Source organism: Neolamprologus multifasciatus, chromosome 23, assembly GCF_963576455.1.
Source record: "Neolamprologus multifasciatus chromosome 23, fNeoMul1.2, whole genome shotgun sequence".
In the NCBI taxonomy this organism is placed as follows: Eukaryota; Metazoa; Chordata; class Actinopteri; order Cichliformes; family Cichlidae; genus Neolamprologus; species Neolamprologus multifasciatus.
In genome coordinates this window covers 2851345-2874641 of record NC_140460.1, presented here as the reverse complement: position 1 = coordinate 2874641, position 23297 = coordinate 2851345, and the positions used below count along the sequence as shown (strand labels likewise).

Below are 23297 nucleotides of genomic sequence, written 5' to 3'. Positions count from 1 at the left end.
AAGCATTTTGTGTCCTGTCTCTGAAGTATAAAAAGGATCCCAAATTGTGTTGCCACCAAATAATCCGCTTGGATTCGAGGTGGCCTCTAAATAATATGTTACTCTGTTTAAAATTTGCAATACGTATGTTCACCTTTCCCCAGGCAATGAGTCGACAAAGGTAACGAACTGAAGTTTAATTTTGAAAGTAAAGCAACTGGAAGTTTAGTGTGTCTTCGCTAGCCTCTTGCCCAGTGCCTTTTGATTGCATAACGTCTCCAAAATCTGAGAAGAAGGCTTAGTTAGGTCCTGTTAGATCTCCAACGATAGGAAACAGAAAAAAGGATAGACTTGAAAAATGGACCAAAAACAAAGAAGGTATGGAGATTGATGGTGGGTGAGGGGGGGGGGGGGGGGGGGGGCAAAAAGGCGAGAAAAACACAAAGTACACAAAAGGTAACTTCAAATCATGCAGGCAATTCTTAGAACTATACAACACTTTTACAGATTTGATGAGGAATAAAATTGACAAGAGTTCTGTAACTGCTTCTGCAAACTGTCAAGTCCTTCTAAAAGCATGCATGAAAGATATGTCTGTGAGGATTCTCACAGGTCATCGTAGTCTAACGAGCTTGAAAAGAAAAGCATCTGGACTTCATTAAGTTGCTTGAAGACGTTTCACCTCTGATCCTAGAAGCTTCTTCAGTTCTAGGTTCAAATGGTGGAGAGTCCCAGATTTAAGGCCTGTGGGAGTGTCCCCCCAAGAGGGACAATGGACCCCCTATTGATTCTCTACCTAATCACACGAGCTGAGGTGTGAAAACGGGTGTAGGTCACAATAAGCCAAGGTTTTGGGTGAGCTCATTGTGAAACCTAGCCCTGACCTATCATGTGATTTCCTGAGGTCAGATGGCCCAGGTTGTGAGTGGGCATTAAGGTGTCTGGGAAGGATCTCAAAACTGGATTATAGATGGCAAACAGTTGGTGTTGTAAGCCACCGCCTCTGTTCAAAGATGGCCGTTCTTAACTTAACAATGTAGTGTATGCTGTACAGTTTCGCGAGGAATGCCCAGACCTCTACATTGGAGAAACCAAACAGCCACTTCATAAACGCATGGCACAACATAGAAGAGCCACCTCCACGGGACAAGACTCGGTTGTCCATCTGCATCTAAAGGACAAAGGACACTCTTTCAAGGATGCCACTGGTCACATTTTGGACAGAGAAGATGGTTTGAAAGAGGAGTGAAAGAAGCCATCTAATGATGATGATGTATACTTTATTGATCCCCTGTGGCGAAATTCCTCTCTGCATTTAACCCATTCACTCAGTGAAGCAGTGGGCAGCCATTGGGCGCCCGGGGAGCAGTGTATAAGGTCGGTACCTTGCTCAGAGGTACCTCAGGGTTGCCGTTGAATGGATTTGAACCCTAAACCTTCCGATCATGGGGTCACCACCCTACCTACTGAGATGTCCCTGCCCCCATCTATGTCCACTGTGAGCAACCATCTTTGAACAGAGGCGGTGACTTACGACACCAACTGTCTGCCATCTATAATCCAGTTTTGAGATCCCTGGGGGCATAGCTGGACTGAAAAACAAACAAAACAAACAAATTTTGTTTGTTTTTTTGTAACATTATAAACAATGAAAGGTGGTGTATTGGTCAATTGGTCATGATTGACTCTGGGCTGGAACAATTACAGCCGATAATGTTGAACTTTAAAGTTCCATATTTAGGTGTAAAGGAACGCAATTTGCCCCAAACTTCAGCTAGAATGAAAAAAAAAGACAAAGCTGGAGTTATTCTGCGTCTTTACGCTGCACAGCTGCCACTTCTCTCATTCTCTGCCCCTCCCTCTCCTGTTGCTACTTCAATCATGAAACTGATCAATGATCAGCTGATTGGCTTTTCTGTAGTAAGTGCCGTCTTTCTTGTTTGTTTATCGCCCACTTTGCGCCAGAAAGAAGAAACCAGCGGACGTCGCACTAAACAACAGCAGCACGTTTAAGCTTGATCAACTGTTGTTAGAATTTATTTAATATTACTTTCTAGTATCAGCTGATGTTTGCTGGATCCACAGCCGTAAAGGGGCTGGTCATGATATCGGTTTGGTGAGAGGGAAACATGAAAATGAAACCAGGAGATGTCCTTACTGAATCATCAGAGCTGAACAGGTGATGGAGAAACAGGTTTACCTTTTAGGTGAGATGAATGAGTTGAAGGAAAGTTATGAACTGTTTCTAAGAGACAAATAACACCAGGATCCTTTTCTAAGTAGCTGACAGCTGGTAACTGTGCAGGGGTCTAGCAAAGTTTTGCCAGGGGGCCAGGTAGGGCATTAACAGGGAGAGGGGGGCACAAAGAAATACTTTACTTTCTTATTATTTAAAATGTCTAGTTTTTATTAAATAATTATCTGAATCTTACAACCAAAGTGATCATCTGATGTAAAATGTATAGAAATTCATTATTGTATTTAGTCAACATTAAGTCTAATATACCCTAGTAAGCTATAGTACTTTTTCCTTTGGGAAGGTACCATGTGTGCAGTCTGCAATTCTGTTGAAGAAAGATGTTGAATCTATTTAATTACTGTAGAAAAATAATTGGTTTCTGTGCATTTGTTTTACCCTGGCAAAAAATGAAAGTTGAGTACGTCGATTAAGCATCATGAGGCGGAGGGTGGGGGGGTGGTTCCCTATTTTTTTGCTGGGACTTGGCAACCCTGCTAGTTAGGTATATATAATTATTGATCAGGTTGTTTGATATTTCCGGTAAGTACTGTTTAAAATACCAGAATTGGGAGGATGGTGTAGGTTTAAGTTTATTAGATTGATACATATATACCAACAAGATAGTGTACAACACTGTCACAGCAGCATTTGTTTTCATAGGCTTTATGGCTTTTCCTATAATACCTGGTGGGCTGGTCTCTCGTCAAAATGCCCGGGCTGATTTTTTGTCCCAGTCCAGTCCTGCCTGGGGGGCCACTCCTACAGGGGTTAAATCTGGGACTCTCCACCATTTGACCCTAGAGTTGAAGAAGCTTCTCAGATGAGAGGTGAAACATCTTCAAGCAACTTAACGAAGTCCAGACGCTTTTCTTTCCAAGCTCCTTAGACCATTCATGAAAGACAAAAACTCTCCATTTATGTCCCACTTAAAATAGTGTTTGAGCTGAAGTCTAGTTGTGTTTATCGTGCAATAGGAATTTTACTGTCTCTGACTGTTGGAGTGGTTAATTTGATTGATAGATTTGTCCTTCAAATGTAACTAACAGTAATAACTAAAGGTAATAATGCACTTATTATTAAAGAGGTAAGAGAAATTTCACTGGTGTGTAGTGAAATTCAAATCAAAACATGTGATCAACTATTAATCTTGTCATTTTTTTCCTTAAACGTTGAACTGGTAATAAGATCACAAGTGCTGGCAGTTTCTAATGACGTGGGGTTACGCAGATTTCATAATTCTTCGGTGTCAGAGTGAGCCCAAAGCGGTAGTCCATATCAGGCTTCACCCCGGCAGGCATGGAGAATGTGAAGTGCTGCATGAAGGAGGTGAAGAAGACGAAAAGCTCCATCTTGGCCAGGCTCTCTCCAAGACACACCCGCTTACCTGAGACAAGACACTGACATTAGTCCTGGATTTCCTTTGGATGACTGTGCACAGATCAGTTACTGATTCAATAGAATTACTTAGGATCTCTTTTTGTCCTTCACTAATCATCTCTTCAACAGCACAGTGTATACTTAAAGAGGCTGCTGAAAAATCTTGCACAGACATTAATAAAATACCTACAGAGTCGTTCTTTACCAAGAGAGAAAGGCAGAAAAGCTGCTCGCTTCACAAACCTGCCCTCCTCATTCAGAAAGTGATTTGGATTGAAGGTGTGAGGCGTCTCCCACTCTTTCTTGTCAAACAGCACAGATGTCAAATTGGTAATTACTATAACTCCCTGGCAATTGGAATAATAATAAATAAAACACACAAAATGAAATATGACATAAACCATGTTTGTCTTTTACTCAAAATTGGTTTGAGCAATGACCTTTGGGACTGCGTAGCCCCCCAGCTCGACGTCTCTGTTGGTGACATGCGGCAAGCTAAGAGGAGATATGTTTCCAATCCTCTGGATCTCATGGATAACAGCATCAGTGTAAGGCAGGTTTGCACGGTCCGCCATTGAAGGCTGTCTGGACTCTCCAATCTCTCTGTCTATCTCAGCCTGTACCTTTTCTGTGCAAAAGACAAAAGAAAACAGTATTTCAGCAACGAAATTTACAGCGTAGTGCAACAGCGCTGATTATTAAAGACATTTGTGCACCATTGCACATTATACATCTAAAAACCTGAGTATAACCTGGAAATAGTAAAGTTTACACACATGTCCAGATTATTTAATAAAAGCAGAGAGCTTTCCAGGCCTGCTCAATACTCTTACCCTGAATCTCAGGATATTTTGACATGTAGAGGAAAGCCCAGCGCAGGGTGGTGGATGTGGTTTCAGATCCAGCCACAAAAAGATCCATAACACAAATAACCAGATTTTCCTCATCAAAAGTGTTGTCGTCCTGCCCCTTATTCTGAAAATACATGCAAACACACATTTTAAAACATTGGAAATGATTAAATAAAAAGTGCCTTTATTGGCAGTGTTACCTGAAATACATGGCAATTTATAATGGCAAATTAAATCTAATCTCCTACCATTTGAATCTCACTGAGGTAACAATCAATGTAGTCATGTTTTTCTGAGGGATCCCAGGTCTTCTTGTGCTCATTTAGCTCTACTCGTATGAAATCCTTCACTTCATTCCAGATCTGCCCGACACTCTGATGTGGACCTGGTAAACGTCTCATCAGGACAGGAAATGCATTGTAGAGCTACAAACGGAAACAGATTGGAACAATACATTCATGTTAGTGCAAATGCCATGCCTCAGTCTAAATAAACTGTCTGAAAACCAGACAGACAGAACCAGTCAAAAGTTTGGTTAATACTACAGAAGGAGGCTCAGGGAGGGGCAGCCATCTACCGTAACCAGTTGGGGGTCTAAACTAAAGCTGTAAATCTGTTTATGTCCAGTGTTGGGCAAGTTACTTTGAAAAAGTAATTGATTATAGTTACTAGTTACTACTTCAAAAAAAGTAACTGAGTTAGTAACTGAGTTACAAGATTCTAAAAGTAATTAATTACTTGAAAAGCAGCTATTGCGTTACTTAAAAAAAAAAAAAAAAGTTTAACCCTCTGGGGTCCAGGGTATAACTGGCCATTTTTAACTACTTTTGATTTGACGTCTACATTTCACCTTTAACCTCCTAGGACCTGGCGTCCACATATGTGGACATCATATTTTGGGTTATTTAGACCAAAATACTCAATTTAGCTCTACAAGAGCCTGATATCCACTTAAAAGGACATTATACTGCTACTGTCCTATTGAAATTTTAAATGAATATCCTCATATGTGGCTCTTATATTTCTTAAAAACAAAAATAAGGTTAAAAAATAAATAAATCTGGCAATTCTTTGTTTCTGTCATGGTTGGCTGTGTGGCAGGCAGGCAGGAGTGGTGGACCCAAAATGCAGGACTCTTAGGAAACGAGGTTTCAAGTGAAAATCCAGCTTTATTGCTGGAACAAAACTTAAACATAAAATAAAACTCACAAAAGCAAACAAATCTCTAAACTGAGGTGCAGGAGGACTGGAAATCATGAACACACAGCAAGTTGAGGGTACGACGCGACAGGGACCACAAGAAAACACAGGGCTTAAATACACAGGGGAGTAATTAGGAAATGGACAACAGGAGGGAGACACAGCTGGGAGAAATTAGGCTAACGAGACAGGAGAAAGGTAAAACTGAACACATTGACATGAGACATGAACTTTCAGAATAAAACAGGAAACTAACAGACACAGAGAAGCATGGACAGACAGAGGGAACACAGGCAGGCATGAAACAAACACACTAACACATAGCAAACCTAAACAAAAGACAAGGCAGAATAAACAAGAATATAGAAGAATATAAAGAAACACAAAACACCGAGTCCTCAGACTCAGGACCATGACAGTTACATTCATCGGGCCCCAATATGCCCAAATATCAAAGAGAAATTAAAAATGTATGCTGTGGAAGAGTTTGGGTTAGGAGGTTAAAAACTATCTACTTTGCCTTGTTTGGTATCATCCGTTTGAGCACAACTTCGCGTGTCTGAATTTACAGTTATGTTTTCATTTTGACACATTGTATTACCACAATTTATCTAAAATCAGAGAAAAAACTTAAAATCCCAGTAGAAAAAGTTATATTTTTTACTGTAACAGCCACAAACATGTTTAATGAATCATATTTCCATCCATCCATCTTCATCCGCTTTATCCGAGGCCGGGTCGCGGGGGCAGCAGCCTAAGCAAAGAGGCCCAGACCTCCCTCTCCCCAGCCACCTCCTCCAGCTTATCTGGGGGAACACCAAGGCGTTCCCAGGCCAGCCGAGAGATATAATCTCTCCAGCGTGTCCTGGGTCTGCCCCGGGGCCTCCTCCCGGTGGGACATGCCTGGAACACCTCACCCAGGAGGCGCCCAGGGGGCATCCTTGTCAGATGCCCGAACCACCTCAGCTGGCTCCTTTCGATGTGGAGCAGCAGTGGCTCTACTCTGAGCCCCTCCCGGATGGCCGAACCTCTCACCCTATCTCTAAGGGAGAGGCCAGCCACCCTTCGGGGGAAGCTCATTTCTGCCGCTTGTATCCGTGATCTCGTTCTTTCGGTCACTACCCACAGCTCGTGGCCATAGGTGAGGGTAGGGACGTAGATCGACCGGTAAATTGAGAGCTTCGCTTTTACACTCAGCTCCCTCTTCACCACGACGGACCGGTGCAGTGTCTGCATTACTGCAGCTGCAGCCCCAATCCGTCTGTCGATCTCCGGCTCCCTTCTCCCATCACTCGCAAACAAGACCCCGAGATACTTGAACTCCTCCACTTGGGGCAGGAACTCATCCCCGACCCGGAGTGGGCACTCCACCCTTTTCCGGCTGAGAACCATGGCCTCAGATTTGGAGGTGCTGATCCTCATTCCCGCTGCTTCACACTCGGCTGCAAACCGTTCCAGTGCGAGCTGGAGGCCCTCACCCGATGAAGCCAACAGAACCACATCATCCGCAAAAATCAGAGATGAGATTCTGAGGCCACCAAAGCGAAAGCCCTCCGCCACTTGGCTGCGCCTAGAAATCCTGTCCATAAAAATTATGAACAGAACCGGTGACAAAGGGCAGCCCTGGCGGAGCCCATCACCCACCGGGAATGAGTCCGACTTATTGCCGGCAATGCGAACCAAGCTACTGCAACGGTTGTATAGGGATCGAATGGCCCGTAGCAATGGGCCAGACACCCCATACTCCCGCAACACCTCCCACAGGACACCCCGAGGGACACAGTCAAATGCCTTCTCCAAGTCCACAAAACACATGTAGACTGGTTGGGCAAACTCCCATGCACCCTCAAGTATCCTCGAGAGGATGAAGAGCTGGTCCAGTGTTCCGCAACCAGGACGAAAACCGCATTGTTCCTCCTGTATCCGAGGTTCGACTAGCGGACGAACTCTCCTTTCCAGCACCCTGGCATAGACTTTCCCAGGGAGTCTGAGGAGTGTGATCCCCCTGTAGTTGGAACACACCCTCCGGTCCCCCTTCTTAAAGATGGGGACCACCACCCCGGTCTGCCAGTCCACGGGTACTGCCCCTGATCTCCACGCAACATTGCAGAGGCGTGTCAACCAGGACAGCCCTACAACGTCCAGAGCCTTCAGGAACTCGGGGCGGACCTCATCAACACCAGGGGCTCTGCCACCAAGGAGTTGTTTAACTGCCTCAGTGACCTCGCCCCCGGAAATTGGGGGGTCATTCCCCTCATCCCCAGACTCTGCTTCCTCCTCGGAAGACGTGTCAGTGGGATTAAGGAGGTCCTCAAAGTATTCCTTCCACCGCCTGACAATTTTCTCAGTCGACGTCAGCAGCGCTCCGCCAGCACTATACACAGTGCAGGTAGAGCACCGCTTTCCCCTCCTGAGACGCCTGACAGTTTGCCAGAATCTCTTCGAGGCAGTCCGAAAGTCTTTTTCCATGGCCTCTCCGAACTCCTCCCACACCCGAGTTTTGCTTCCGCCACTGCCCGAGCCGCATTCCGCTTGGCCTGTTGATACCTGTCGGCTGCCCCCGGAGTCCCACAGGCTAACCAAGCCCGATAGGACTCCTTCTTCAGCCTGGTGGCTCCCTTCACCTCTGGTGTCCACCATTTGGTTCGGGGATTACCACCACGGCAGGCACCAACAACCTTGCGGCCGCAACTCAATGCAGCAGTTTCGGCAATGGAGATGCTGAACATGGTCCATTCGGACCCTCCAGGTCCCCTCCAGGTCTCGCTGTCGTTACCCACATGAGCATTGAAGTCTCCCCGCAGGACAACAGAGTAACCTTCCAGCACCCCCCCCCCCCCCCACACACACCCCCCACCCCAGGGACTCTAAGAAGGCTGGGTACTCCGGACTGCCACTCGGCGCATAAGCGCAGATGACAGTCAGGACCCGTTCCCCGACCCTAAGGCGCAGGGAACAAACCCTCTCATCCACCGGGAAAAACCCCAACGTTCCGGCAGCAAGCCGAGGGGATATTAGAATCATATTTCATAACTTTAAATGCAAATATAAATTGTCAGTTTTAAATCATATGCACAAGTTTTACAAACAAAGTTATTTCCTTAGACAGTAAACGTGATGAAACTATTGAGGAAAAACACACGTACAAATTGTTTATCATAACTCTGGTTTTACGTGGCCTATCAACACAATTTAAAAACTGGTATATATCACCTTGTTGCTTTGTCATCTTGAAGTGGTCATGTGATTGGCTTACCATGACTACTTTATTCTTCCTCTGTCAAACAGCAGCACTCATGCGATTGTTTTGCCCCCTTAGCTCCAGGTGTTTTGCCAAAAAGTGATCGTCTGCCAGAAAGTGATTGCCGAGTGCACAGCTGCTTAAAGCTGTAGCACCCAGATTACTTACGCGCGGTAAGCTGAACACAGCTTCAACCATCTGTTTGTTAAAAAATAGTAACACGACCGCACCGCATTTTCTTGTTAGTAACGGTAACGACATTGTAACAATAGAAATAGTAATTAGTTAGATTACTCGTTACTGAAAAAAGTAACGCCGTTATTCCCATCACTGTTTATGTCTAAGAGTAAAGTAATTAAAAAACAAAGGTGTAGATTCTGACAGGGTACCAAGTGAAAAATGTCCCCTAAGCTGTTAACTATGAAGCAATTTGGTTTTTGGCAAGTATGATATATATTGGTTTGTCGGCGCAGTAGCATTTTAAATGATGTTTACCAAGCAAAGTAAAACAGTGTTCAAGGGAAACAGGAGAGAAGACTGCAGGATTATGACTTTGATCATTGCTGTCAATGATTTTGCTGAATATAAAGCCCATAAGGTGAAGTTCTGATTGGGAAAATCGTTTGTCTTTGTTTTTTTGTAAATGACTGAAACACTGTTAAAACTTATATGTCAAAAACATTCACTCATACTGTAATATGTGTGTGTAATATGTCTAGAAGATGATCAGAATATCTCCAGACTCTGCCTTTATTTTGATCCCTACACTCTTGGAAAGCATTGTGACTTCATCGCATGTTTTGTTTTGTTTGTCCAATTGTCCATTAACATAAACCATCTACAGTTACCTCCACACCTCTCTATGGTGACTGGTCTTAATTATGACAGACACTTACATAATCTTCAAGTAGTGAGAGTTCATTATTAATAAACTTTACATACCTGTGTCAAAAAAACATCATTCACTGACATTACTATAAATTGTATCACAGTAACGAATACATTTCACAGTTGCGGCACATGAATTTAGGATGTGATCAGTATTTTTAAATGCTGTACCTGTCCCCAAATGGAGCCTTGAATCTGGAACGCTTTGTCAAACAGTTGCATCATTTTAATGAACTTTTCTTCACCGTACTCAAAGCGATGGCCGAACACCAGGGAGCAGATGATGTTGGAGACAGCATTGTTAAGGATGAGGTGTGGATCGAATGGCTTACCTCCACAATAGAAGAGAAACTTTTATGTAAATTTATGTGAATCTGTTCATTCTAAAAGTCTCACCGTGAAATAAGCACGTACCTTTATAGCTTCTGATGTTTTTTGCACAATATGTAAATTCATCCAGGACCACAGATTCAAGTGACTTCTTGCCAAATCCAAACTGTCTAAGGGTCGAAAGTGCAAAGCGTCTCTGCTGCTTCCAGAGGTTTCCACTACTGTTAATGACACCTGACCAGAAAAAGAGCAGGGACAGCATATTCTCAACTATAAATAAGAAGGTTGTGTTTTAGGACTATATAACCACTTCTCTATTCTTATCCCTAACTCCTTTCTTAAAGTTAAATTTGAAGCAATCAAAGCTAAGAGTCTTTGGGCAAACCAGAATAATGCAACTGGTTCTGGGTAAGGCCAAAAACCTTAAAAGTTTAAACTATCAAGCTTTGTATCTGTGTTGATCTTTAGTACCCTTACCTAGTCTGTGTGCTCTTTCAGTCTGTAAAGGAAGGTCCGGGCGGTCCGCCAGGCTGTCTCCCTGCGTCACTAGAGCTTCTTTCAGAATATCAAACCCGTTTAAAACCACCATCCGTTTCTGTCCCATCCGTAGACTGTACACATTTCCATATCTCTCTGCTAACTGGCAAAGGATTTATCAAAGAAGATACACACAAGGCTTGAGATGAGAATATGAGTTAATAATTAGAAATTTAAGATTAACAGGTACCTGTGTCATACTCTCATGGGCCCTGTTCCGATCTATAGTGAATAGGTTGCCCATAATTGGAAGACCCCGGGGTCCTGGAGGATAGCCTGCTGGCCGACGATTCTTAATATAGTCTGCAGTGATGATGAAAACTGCAGCGATGAGCAGCAGACTCTTGAGATCCCAGGAAACATAGGTTCCAATTACAGAAATGATTGAATCCATTCTGTAAATACAGTCACTGTACGTGGGTACGATTTCTCCTGTAAGACAGATGACTCAGTCTGAGAGTAGGCAACAAGTGCTATCACTGCAGTGAGGGCAAAGCTCAGTATTTCTATCACGTGGCAAAGCAAATAAAGTTTACTCTGAACTCTGGCCTCATTTCATGGAGAAAAAAGGATGTGAAAAACATTTTTAATCTAGGATGCTAAAATCAAGTATTGTTGCTCAACAGTAGAGAATCTTTTTGTCTTGAGGGTGGCTTGATTAGATTTAAGAAATAGCCAAACTTTAATACTTCAGTTCTTATTTTTACCACTGTAAAACTGCTATCTTTGGGGCAACACTAACATACACAGAAAAAAACTGCTCATTGGAATCTTGAAAATGAGTTTGTAGTTTTGCCATTTGACAGAGTGGAAGATGTGAGATTTTTAAAACCTTACATGATCATAAAACGACATGTTATCACAACCAACCATGGTCAAACCTGTGTTTCTTCAAGGCTGACTTTTAAATGTACCAAAACTAAAATCCTGTTTCCACTTCTGAGAACTTTGCTTGGTTTGTATTTGCCATTAAGCTTTCATTTCAGAAGAGTTCTGGGAAAGCCAGTGGTGTTCTTTTCACCTTATTTAACACACTAATTCTATTTCATGTTGTTGAAACAGGAAAGCAACTCAGATGACCCATTCGAAGCAAAAAACTCTAAAGGGAACAAAGGAAGAACAAAGTACTCAAAAAAAAAGGGCTTTAAGAACGTGGCCAAATTAATAATGTAGTACCACTTCCTAACACACGATGGTAGTATAGAGTAACAATTTTTAAGTCGTCATGCATTAAAATTTTGGCTCATGTTTCAAATGAATGAATTGCATTATCTGTTATATGAGTTTAAAAAGAAATAAGTGTCTTTGTAATGTGCACCTTGCGTTCATATCTTAAAACTGATAAAACTCGGATATCCAACCCTCGGGGGAAGTAGATGATTGACTTCAAAATAAAACATGTCATTTAAATAAATACTTGGAACTTTCAATGTAAAACGTCTGTGAGTCGAGGCGAAACTTTGGCATGTTTGCGTATCGAGCAAAAAAAAAAAAAAAAAAAAAAGTATTCCAAGTTCTGTTCCAAGTTCAGGCAATGATCGAAGAGCAGTTTGATTTTGAAAGTTAAGCAACCGGAAGTGTTTTCCTTCGCTAGCTTATTAGCTCGTATGACCTGGTGTGTCCTCCAGTATCTGAGATTTGACAGCTAGCTGATTCAAGGATAAGACCACCGATATCATGGTTTTCGAGGAGAAAAGGATCACGAACGGAGAACCAGAGGTTCTTAGTATTTGTTACAGATACGATTTCGTAAGCTAGTGACGTTTGACGTTCAGCTTATAGGCTAACATACCGCGGCTAACTACGATGCATCCTTAGTTGACATTAGCATTAGCCAACCTCTCTAAACATCTCTGTTCAGAATAAAATTAAAGGTTAATTAACGCAGTAGAATCAAATTGCAGTCAGTGATAATAATGACGGACTAACTGGTGAAGATGAATGGATACAAAAGCAATTGATAGCAATTTCTCGAGGGTGGTGGTTTATTGGTGTTATTAATTTGGCCTTGTGTATTTCAGGAGGAGGAGGAGGAAGAAGAAGAGGAAGAGATGGTGGTATGTTAATTAAATAACCTTAACAGAATCAAAGTATGTTAATATATCCCATTATGACTGATGGTTTTATTTTGGTCTTTACTGAACAAAACCAATTTTAAAAAAAACAACAGGAAAATGATTAGGACAATAATTGCCAGGTGTGGAGAGGCTTCTTGAAGTGATAATTTACTTTGTCATTTGAAAAATGTGTGGCAGTTTTCCCATATATATAAAAAGAAAACAAAAACAACCCACCCACTTCATGGATTTTTTTTCTTTCCAAATGGACTTTCCTTTTTTCCTCAGCTATATTGCATTGCACTCATTTGGACACTGACACTGGCATATGTGTCTCTTATTGAAAGCCTGTTGCTTTGAGTGTTAAACTTTCTCCTTCAGGATCCTATTGAATCAGTGCGGCAGAAGTGTGCGGAGACAGAACACTGCATTCACACCTGGGAACGTCTGGAGCAATGTGAGACCAGAGTTGGCTCCCGGTCTTCAACGGAGGAGGACTGTACCGAGGAGCTGTTTGACTTCCTACATGCTCGAGACCACTGTGTAAGTGTGCCGTTAGCCAGCTGTACCAGGCAGAAAGACTTAAAAAAAAAAAAAAAAACTGACAAAAGAGCAGGTGTTCTTATTCCCTCGTTTCTTTATATTTTGTTTTCAAAAAGTCAATGTCAAGTGGCTTTATTGTCCCGTCAACCATGACAAACAGTACACAGTGAAGTGAGACAGCATTCCTCCAAGACCATGGTGCTATGTATAACATATAACAGACAATCAACAGAGGACTACATAAAGTGCAAGTGTACAAAAATTGCAAATAAAGAAAACTAAACAAAAACAGTGCAATAGAAAAGTGCAACAATGACAGTGGGTTGTGCTAAAAGACTGAGCATTTTACAAACAGTAACTTAAGGAAGGCATGTGTGCATGAGATTTTGCAGATAAGTGCTTGAAATAGTGAGGTGTGTGTGTCAGTCCAGTCACTGAGTGTTCAGGAGTCTGAAAAATCAAAGTGAGGGTGTCAGAATCTTTCAAGTGGTTTTGAGCAGTAGTTCTCAAAGCCCTTTCAGTAAGTATTGGGAGTTATTAAAAATTACTTAAAGAAATTATAGAAAACCTTGCCTAACAGAGTTCAGGCTGTGTTGAATAATAGAGGTGGGCATACCTAAGTTTGTTAGAATTGTAAAAACTGTTCTTTTATTTAATAGAAAATAAATAACAACCCTCAAAGTTGTTGTTACTTTAAGAATGCACTTGGAGGAATTTTTAAATCTTTAAGCAGTGTTTCCATCTCCACTGTCTGTCTCAAGAACTGCTGTTCTCCAGGGTCAAGTTGATCTATAACCAATCGTAGTCGATTGAGCAATCTGGATTGCGATAATAAACTAAACTAATAAATAGACCTGGCCTTCAGTTTTATGACTGAGCTCCGTGTTTTGCTCTGTATGAGTGCAAACCTGAAAGTGAGTGGTATTATGATGTGTAAAGTAGGACTGCTTTTACTCTTCAAGACATTTTTGATCTCCTGAAGGCTTAGATAAATGTGACTGAAGGAAGATTATTATCAGAAATCATAGAGATAATCATCATTACATTTTTACTCAACATTTGCAAGCAAAGCTGCAGTCCCTCATACATGAAGTTAACTTTAGCTTACCATGGCAATATGACACACCTTTATCTGGCAGTTGCCAACATAAGAGCAACATATACAAGAAACTATCCATTTGTATGGCCTACATGTAAGAGCAGTAACTTAAGTGATATGAAATGTCTGTGTTGTTTGTTTGCACTGATGAATTATTTGTTGTATATCCTCTCTACAGGTGGCACATAAATTGTTCCATTCTGTCAAATGAAGCTCTCAGTAATGGACCGCTGGCTAATGGCATTCTTCACATATTGTATCGTAAGAAGAACTTGGAGTAAAATACATCCATTTGTGGATCTACTGTATGTTTTAACTTGAAGTGTATACATTATCTGCTCATGTAAAAAAGTATTTAACATGTCTGAGTCAACATTTCATTAAAGATGATGGCTTAAACATATTACCATCTGCCCCATGGTGATTTCTTTTAAAAAATATATTTTTTAAGTTTTTTTACAACATAATAAAATCTCTGCTTTTCTACAGTCACTAGTAAATACTAGCGTCTATGTTCTTTCAGCAAGCCAGCTCCGCCAACAAGTCAACTACTGATATCCCAACTATGATGGCCACATCAGTTCTGTTTTACACAAACAGTGGCGCCGCTGTTCTGACAAAACGTCCTACTTTGGCAAAACGTCCTGCCGTAAGTAGTTTACGCACATTTCTGCTGTCACAGAGTCATTCCAGCACAAAGGTAAGTAGGTATGACGGTTTGCCACTGAACTTGGCCCATCAGAGTATGCTTGTAGCTTATAATTATAAAGCCAGGACGGGTTGCCACTAAATTTTAGCCGTTAAAGTATGCTTGTAGGTCACATTCACAAAGGTATCATGGTTTGGCACGTGATTTTACCCGTCAGAGTATGTGTGTAGCTCATATTAACAAAGGTACGATGGTTCGCCACTGAATTCTAGCTGTAAAATTATGCTTCTAGCTCATATTAACAAAGGTACGATGGTTCGCCACTGAATTCTAGCTGTAAAATTATGCTTCTAGCTCATATTAACAAAGGTACGATGGTTCGCCACTGAATTCTAGCTGTAAAATTATGCTTCTAGCTCATATTAACAAAGGTACGATGGTTCGCCACTGAATTCTAGCTGTAAAATTATGCTTCTAGCTCATATTAACAAAGGTAAGATGATTTGCCACTGAATTCTAGCTGTAAAATTATGCTTCTAGCTCATATTAACAAAGGTACGATGGTTCGCCACTGAATTTTGTGTTGTGCACATGCGTAGAAACAACGGGTAGTGTTGTGGCTCAACCAACCAATGGCCACGGCAGGCTAAACATGAGGACACAAATGACGCGCAACAATAAACACAAAATACACTTCTGTACCATTTGCTCCTTTTATTCCACATGCAACTGTCCAATATACAAATCAGTGCCTGGGATTAACTATTAAACAAATGCACAGACACAAACAAATAACTGCAACTCACCAATAACTGCACTAACTACTATGCCAAATTACAACTTGGCCTATGGCATCAATTAGTGCACAAATATACAAAAACCATCAAGTTACAGTTAAAATACATCAAAATCATTCAAGCTGCGGTCAACAGAAAGTTTTGCCTCATGCTCACCCTACCTTTCTGCTCATCAACATCAGGTGCGGTGAACAGGTGAGTGCAACCACATTTATCATCTACCACACCCATGAGACATGCCCCACACCTGTGCACCAACACAGTGAGTCCATTTAAACCAACCCACTTAGTCAAAAAAGGAACAACTCATATGGCTCCTACAGGTAGGATGGTTTGTCAGGTAGGATGGATTCCCAGAACACCTTCACAGATCCATGCCATTCATACCACTTTTGAGAGCACAAGTACTTGCTGCAGTATTCTCCACCAGTTAGACAAAACCAAGGAGAAATCAACCCCAGAAGCAAAGAAATCACTTTTTTTTTCAGAAGGTCTCATGTTTTTCAAACTATTGCAGTAACTTTATCTGCATTGCCTTTGAATGTCTGAACTTCTGTATTGTTATATCATCAAAATCCTGGTAAAAAATGTAATGAACCTACAGTACAGTAAAGGTTAATGATTAAACCTTCACTTAAAAAGCATCTCTAGACCCAGCTGTCTTAGCTAATTATAGGCCAATCTCCAACCTTCCTTTCATTTCAAAAATCCTTGAAAGAGTAGTTGTCAAACAGCTAACAGATCATCTGCAGAGGAATGGCTTATTTGTATAGTTTCAGTCAGGTTTCAGAGCTCATCACAGCACAGAAACAGCTTTAGTGAAGGTTACAAATGATCTTCTTATGGCCTCTGACAGTGGACTCATCTCTGTGCTTGTCCTTCTTGACCTTAGTGCAGCATTCGATACTGTTGACCATAATATCCTATTAGAGCGTTTAGAACATGCTGTAGGTATTACAGGTACTGCACTGCAGTGGTTTGTATCATATCTATCTAATAGACTCCAATTTGTGCATGTAAATGGAGAGTCCTCTTCACACACTGAGGTTAATTATGGAGTTCCACAGGGTTCGGTGCTAGGACCAATTCTGTTTACATTATACATGCTTCCCTTAGGCAGCATCATTAGAAGACATAGCATACATTTTCACTGCTATGCAGATGACACCCAACTCTATCTGTCCATGAAGCCAGATAACACACACCAATTAGTTAAACTGCAGGAATGTCTTAAGACATAAAGACCTGGATGGCCGCTAACTTTCTGCTTCTTAATTCAGATCAAACTGAGGTTATTGTACTTGGCCCTGAAAATCTTAGAAATATGGTATCTAAGCAGATTCTTACTCTGGATGGCATTACCTTGGCCTCCAGTAACACAGTGAGGAACCTTGGAGTCATTTTTGACCAGGATATGTGCTTCAACGCACATATTAAACAAATATGTAAGACTGCTTTCTTCCATTTGCGCAACATCTCTAAAATTAGAAATACCTAGAACTAAACTAGTTCATGCATTTATTACTTCCAGGCTGGACGACTGCAATTCATTATTATCAGGAAGTCCTAAAAACTCCCTGAAAAGCCTTCAGTGAATCCAAAATGCTGCAGCAAGAGTCCTGACAGGGACTAGAAAGAGAGAGCATATTTCTCCTGTTTTGGCTTCCCTTCATTGGCTTCCTGTTAAATCCAGAATTCAAAATCCTGCTCTTAAATAATCAGGCCCCATCTTATCTTAATGACCTTGTAGTACCATATCACCCTATTAGAGCACTTTGCTCTCACACTGCAGGCCTACTTGTTGTTCCTAGAGTATTTAAAAGTAGAATGGGAGGCAGAGCCTTCAGTTTTCAGGCCCCTCTTCTGTGGAACCAGCTTCCAGTTTGGATTCAGGAGACAGACACTATCTCTACTTTCAAGATTAGGCTTCAAACTTTCCTTTTTGCTAAAGCATATAGTTAGGGCTGGACCAGGTGACCCTGAATCCTCCCTTAGTTATGCTGCAATAGACGTAGGCTGCCGGGGGATTCCCATGATGCATTGAGTTTTTTCCTTTCCAGTCACCTTTCTCACTCACTATGTGTTAATAGACCTCTCTGCATTGAATCATATCTGTTATTAACCTCTGTCTCTCTTCCACAGCATGTCTTTATCCTGTCTTCCTTCTCTCACCCCAACTGGTCGCAGCAGATGGCCCCGCCCCTCCCTGAGCCTGGTTCTGCTGGAGGTTTCTTCCTGTTAAAAGGGAGTTTTTCCTTCCCACTGTCACCAAGTGCTTGCTCATAGGGGGTCATATGATTGTTGGGTTTTCTCTGTATCTATTATTATAGTATATACTGTACAATATAAAGCGCTTTGAGGATACTGTTAGTTTGATTTGGCGCTATATAAATAAAATTGAATTGAATTGAATTGAATAATGATTGTACACTCATGTCTTCAGCTTCTATATTACCTTATAAAAATGTAGACGCGCATTGCTGTTTGAAATGGCAGCAAAACATATCTTGGACCAGCGGATGCCGAGCCACTTTTGGTATCTGACAGATAAGAAACATGTAGTCATGTGGACATCTGCATGAACCCCCATGCTCACCAGCTGATGACAAAATTTATGTCACTTTGATCCAGTCACACCATAGAAATGTCATATCCACCAAGGCAGTTATGGTGGAAGACTAATGTAAGACCTGAACCCAAAAGTATATTTTGAATAATTTGATTGGTTTGAAGAGAGGAAGCCTTAATGTGCTGATTGGATTAGATTCTTACTTGATTCAAAAAGTTTTGCGAGATCCCAAGTTTGTTTTGCGAGATCCTGAGTTAGTTTTGCGAGATCTCGCAAAAGTCCGTCTTAATTTTTTTTTCTCCCATGTCCCCTTTTTAAAGGTTGCCATGTTAGAAAAAATATTTTGCCCTGCCATGCTGTTTATTGATGTGGCAAATGAATGGTTTATGAAAATATATCTAAATCTGTCATCAGTAATCAGTAATGATCATGTCTCACCTCTAGTCTTCTCCGTCTTAATTTCAGGTTTTCACCATGTGTTGTAGATAGTTCAGGAGGTTAACTCGACCAAGCAGTCTACTTTCGGGTACTGTTTAGAATACCAGAATAGGGAGGATGGTGTAGGTTTAAGTTTATTAGACTGATGCATATATACCAACAAGAATGTACATCACTGTGACAACAGCGTATGTTTTCATTCAAAGGCTTTATGGTTTTTCCTATAATACCTGGTGGGCCGGTCACCAGTCAAAATGCCCGGGACGATTTTTTGTCCCAGTCCAGCCCTGGTGATCGTGACTGTGTGTACGGACCTCCCCCCCTCCTTCCCGTTGATCCCTGGAAATCTTGACCCGGCACTTTGTTTATATTTCACCTGGTGATTATAAATAAACTTTTCTGCAGACTTCAAAGGAAACATGTTAACTTGAGTATATCCTGTAATAATGAGCTAACCAGCTGATAAATGGTGGAGTACACTACAAGCACTACAAGCTCAATTTAAACACGTTGGTTTTTTGTCTATTTGCTAAAGGTTAAATGAAAGTTAAGGGCTTCACAGGCAATATTTAAAAAAATAAGGTCACTAACATATCAAAACAGACATAAACTGTGGTCAGTGGTCAATGGTAACTTTATTGTCCCTAACGGAAAATTGATTTCCAGTATGTCCGTACAAACAAACAAACAGACAACCAACACATCACATACACTCACCAAAATAATATAATATAATCTAAGCCTGAGAAAACAACCAAGATTTTTCATCAAAATGTGCAATGGCAACAACACTTATGGTTTAGTGTTATTAACTATGATAATAGCACTAGGTACAAAAGACAATCTATGTCTCTTTGTCTTCACTGCAGGCACTTTATAATGATGACCCGATGGAAGCAGTTGAAAATCATTAAAGAGAGGATGATCTGAACACAACAGGACAGAGGTTGCATTCCTCAGCACCTGCCTGTTATAAAAGTCCACAAGCTGGACCTGAGACCTCCCTGAAATCTGACCAGCCACTTTAACCAGGTTGTTAAGTCTGGTCTTATTATTCAGGGACATATTACCGTACCAAGCAATGATACAGAAGGTTAAAACAGATTCAATAAAACTAAAAAAGAGTCATCATTTCAGATGAAACATTGAAACCTCTCAACCTCCTTAAAAAGTACAGTCTTTGTTGAACCTTTTTCACTGTAGCAGCAAGATGTGACTCAAAGGACAGAGTCTTATCAAGAACAACCGCCAAATACTTATAACTGTCCACCAGTTCAATGGCTGCACCATTTACCACTGTTAGCGCAGGATGGGGGGATGTCTTCCTGAAGTCAATAACCATGTCCTTGGTTTTCAAGGTGTTAATCATTAAGAAGGACTGATCACACCATGAAACAAACTCATCCACAACAGGCCCATGGGAATCCTCTTCACCATGAAGGAGGCTTACAATGACTGTGTCATCTGCATATTTAATGAAATGCCTGTTGGCCTGTGTACTGCGACAGTCATTAGTGTACAAAATATACAGTAGAAGAGAGAGACAACAACCTTGTGGTGAGCCAGTAGAAGAGTTCAGCTGTTTGGAAAAACAACCGTTTACTCTCACACACTGAGATCTGTCAGTTAAAAAGTCTAAAATCCAACCAACAAGATTAAAATCAAGTTTAAACTGGTTAAGAAGCTTATCAACTAAAAGATGTGCAGTGTTGGGAAGGTTACTTTTAAAATGTATTCCATTACAGATTACAGAATACATGCCCCAAAATGTATTCTGTAACGTATTCCGTTATGTTACTCAATGAGAGTAACGTATTCTGAATACTTTGGATTACTTAATATATTATTATGCTGTTTACAACTACATGAATGTACTATTGCTGTGATTTATTACTGTTACTGAAGGTCCGCGGCTCCGAACCATAGTAAAGGGACTTCTGGCTAATACGGTGGGTTCTGTGTCGGCTCGTAGCCGAAAAATAGCTTTACTTTGTTGTCTGGGTCAACTTTGCTAGCGAGAGACAGAGAGAGGCGTTGAAAAGCTGCTCCAACAGAACTTATTGTTTTTGGAGGAAAACACGAACACGGTGTACAGTCGAGTCTTAATAGCTTACTTACAACTGGGCTCGTCAGGCTCTCTTCTTGGCTGCAGTGGTTATTATTATATTTACATGCTTCCAGCTCCCGTTTTTGCTCGATGACAGCTCGTACTTTTCCTTTTTCTCCCTCCCTCGCTCACAGACACATAACGTGTATGACAGTCCATTCTCCCTGCAGCACGGACTACACTGCCTATGATGCTACATTCTTTAGAGCTATATCGGTAGCATTCTGCCTGTTAGCTTAGCACAACAACAACAGCGACAGGCCTAAAATCATTTAATGATGTAGGTTTTGTGGTCTTAGCAACTGGAGAAATAATAGATTTTTTCCATACCTCTGGAACCTTCTGTTGCTGAAGAGATAAAAGAAAGATGTAATAAAAAATACTGCATAATTGCTCAGCGCATGTTCTAAGCACCTGGCCACATATATTATCAGGACCTGGACTTTTATTAGTCTTACTCATTTTAAAAAGATTTCCCACCCTTCTTTCATCAAAGAACAAAGCTGGGGGGGCTCTGGTGCTCTCTATTAAGAAATCAAGTGTATTCCTTGAATTATAATTATCATTAAATCTCAAAGAAAATCTATTCAGCTCATTGGCTAACTGAGAGTCTGAACTAAAACCAGGGAGACTCACACAAACCAGGTGAGTGTTTGTGTGTATATTTTAGTTAATCAGTGGCAGTGAGCCATCTGTGTTTCAATATCTCAGTTTGCAGACAGATATTAATCTTCTGAAAAAAGGTTTTGAGGAAGCTGGTGCCACCTATTTTAATTTTTAAAATATCATTAACATACTGTGATATTTACCCGACAGTATATGTTTCAACAAAGAATTTTGGATGAAATTGTGTTAGAAAACAATAAATTACTCTTTTTGGACTTTAAAGTACATTAATTGCCTGCTGACAGCTCCCTTCTGATAGGTAACATGTGTCCTAACAGCACTCACTGAATTACTTTGAAAATAAATAAATTTTTTAATAATAATTAAAAAATGTATTTTCATTGATAATCTTGTTCACTTTGTTCCTCGTGAGCAATTACTGCATGTGGTAGTAAGTCTCAATGATTAACGTTGTATGCATATATGAATTAGTACATAGTACATTTGCTTTTGTCACCTTGCTGTTGAATTGTGCTATATTAATAAACTTGCCTTGCCTTTGTTTAGCTTCCCATTCATCATATAAATTCTTTGAGAGAAATCTTTTTTTTATTTGATCATAAATAAGTGATCAAATGATTGAGTTGATTTAGGACCGCCACTATCTTTCCTGCAAATCTCATTGTTTTAGAAAATTAGGAGAATAGGTGTAATCTGTGAGACCTCTGCTTCCTCTGCTCCATCCTCCCTTTTTTGGTCCTAACAAGTGAAATAGTGACATTAATGAATATGTGAGTTCACAATCAGTTAATCTGGTTAAAATTCAAACGCCACAAAAGTATATTTCATTAATGAATGTCAGTAAACCAAACTGAGTGGTCAAAGCTAAAACGGAGGTTATTTTGGAGTTTTCTGTTCAAAGTGCAACATTTGGGATTTTACTATGTGGCAAGAATTGGGTAGACCAAAGTACAGTTGGTAAATTTCTAACTTTTTCCTTTAGCACACAAAAGCTAGTCACTGAAAATAAGTTATTTCATATTATTTTTTCTTTAACTGGGTTTCTCAGTTGGTTTATAACATAGAATGTATATGTTCATAACAGAGTTTTGGGCTGTTAATCACACAGCAGAGTGATTTTTGTTAGTGGTGTACTCACTCTGTATTGTACTCATTTTCTGATGTTGGTGGCTGCTGGTTAATGGATAAATGAAAAAAGGCATTTTAGAGCAGCTCAAACTGTGAAAATTAATAAGTAATAAGTAACCAACTAACACCGTGTTCTTTTTACGCCTTTGTTCACATAGAACATTCTCTTGCCGTGGGTCCAGGCGAAGATAGCACTAGTTTAATAGGAAACCTAAAGCAGTAAACAAATAAATACTGTAAAACTTTTTCTGTCAATTAATGGTCGGGCATTGTACAGCTACAAGCATTTCACCCCCGTGTCATACTGTGGATGGTTGTGTGTGTGTGACAAATAAGATTTGAATTTGAATTTGAATTTGAAAATGTTCGTGACCATGTATGCAATATTGCAAGACAGTGGTTATGGAATGTTGTATTTTCCTTTGTTTGGTAAGTAGATATGTCACTTACCTGACTTTTACCCTCTATAAATTGGATGAACTACTCATGAACTAATCATTACACAAAAGGTGTTAACAAAGATAAAAGTTCTACCCAGCAATGTGCAATAATTTTCCAGGAAACTGACTGAATAAGACCCACCTGAACTGTTGGTTTGAAACCACAGATCCCACAGAAGGACGCAGGTATACGGATACTGC

The 23297-nt window shown here is 40.7% G+C and overlaps 2 protein-coding genes across 5 annotated transcripts; one reads left to right on the top strand and one right to left on the bottom strand.

Moving 5' to 3' along the window:
• Positions 1-82: 82 nt before the first annotated feature.
• On the bottom strand, positions 83-23297 carry LOC146490703 (cytochrome P450 2J6-like). 3 transcript variants are annotated; one of them, XM_085152128.1, is made up of 10 exons: positions 23239-23297; positions 10833-11074; positions 10583-10745; positions 10190-10339; positions 9947-10107; positions 4695-4871; positions 4429-4570; positions 4036-4223; positions 3801-3942; positions 83-3602 (listed from the first exon to the last, which is right to left on the bottom strand). In XM_085152128.1, the coding sequence occupies exons 2-10, from the start codon at positions 11034-11036 to the stop codon at positions 3424-3426; spliced, it is 1506 nt and encodes a 501-aa protein (XP_085008254.1). In that variant the 5' UTR covers positions 11037-11074; positions 23239-23297; the 3' UTR covers positions 83-3423. The 3 variants fall into 3 exon arrangements, with proteins under 3 accessions (XP_085008254.1, XP_085008256.1, XP_085008255.1); XM_085152129.1 differs by lacking the exon at positions 23239-23297 and having other exon boundaries at positions 3509-3602; positions 3839-3942; positions 10833-11495; XM_085152130.1 differs by lacking the exons at positions 3801-3942; positions 23239-23297 and having other exon boundaries at positions 10833-11495.
• On the top strand, positions 12198-14744 carry uqcrh (ubiquinol-cytochrome c reductase hinge protein). 2 transcript variants are annotated; one of them, XM_085152143.1, is made up of 4 exons: positions 12198-12361; positions 12664-12699; positions 13081-13242; positions 14520-14744. In XM_085152143.1, the coding sequence occupies exons 1-4, from the start codon at positions 12320-12322 to the stop codon at positions 14550-14552; spliced, it is 273 nt and encodes a 90-aa protein (XP_085008269.1). In that variant the 5' UTR covers positions 12198-12319; the 3' UTR covers positions 14553-14744. The 2 variants fall into 2 exon arrangements, with proteins under 2 accessions (XP_085008269.1, XP_085008270.1); XM_085152144.1 differs by having other exon boundaries at positions 12204-12361; positions 12667-12699.

What these genes read in the sequence shown, in the direction of transcription:
- uqcrh (XM_085152143.1), top strand. Translation starts at nt 12,320, where the DNA reads ATGGTTTTCGAGGAGAAAAGGATCACGAACGGAGAACCAGAG. An exon ending in AAGAAGAGGAAGAGATGGTG is followed by an intron (nt 12,700 to 13,080) that starts GTATGTTAATTA and finishes TTTCTCCTTCAG; the next exon opens with GATCCTATTGAATCAGTGCG. An exon ending in TACATGCTCGAGACCACTGT is followed by an intron (nt 13,243 to 14,519) that starts GTAAGTGTGCCG and finishes TCCTCTCTACAG; the next exon opens with GTGGCACATAAATTGTTCCA.
- LOC146490703 (XM_085152128.1), bottom strand. Translation starts at nt 11,036, where the DNA reads ATGGATTCAATCATTTCTGTAATTGGAACCTATGTTTCCTGGGATCTC. An exon ending in TGAAAGAGCACACAGACTAG is followed by an intron (nt 10,340 to 10,582) that starts GTAAGGGTACTA and finishes TTTTCTGGTCAG; the next exon opens with GTGTCATTAACAGTAGTGGA. An exon ending in ACCTCAGTGAGATTCAAATG is followed by an intron (nt 4,571 to 4,694) that starts GTAGGAGATTAG and finishes ATGTATTTTCAG; the next exon opens with AATAAGGGGCAGGACGACAA.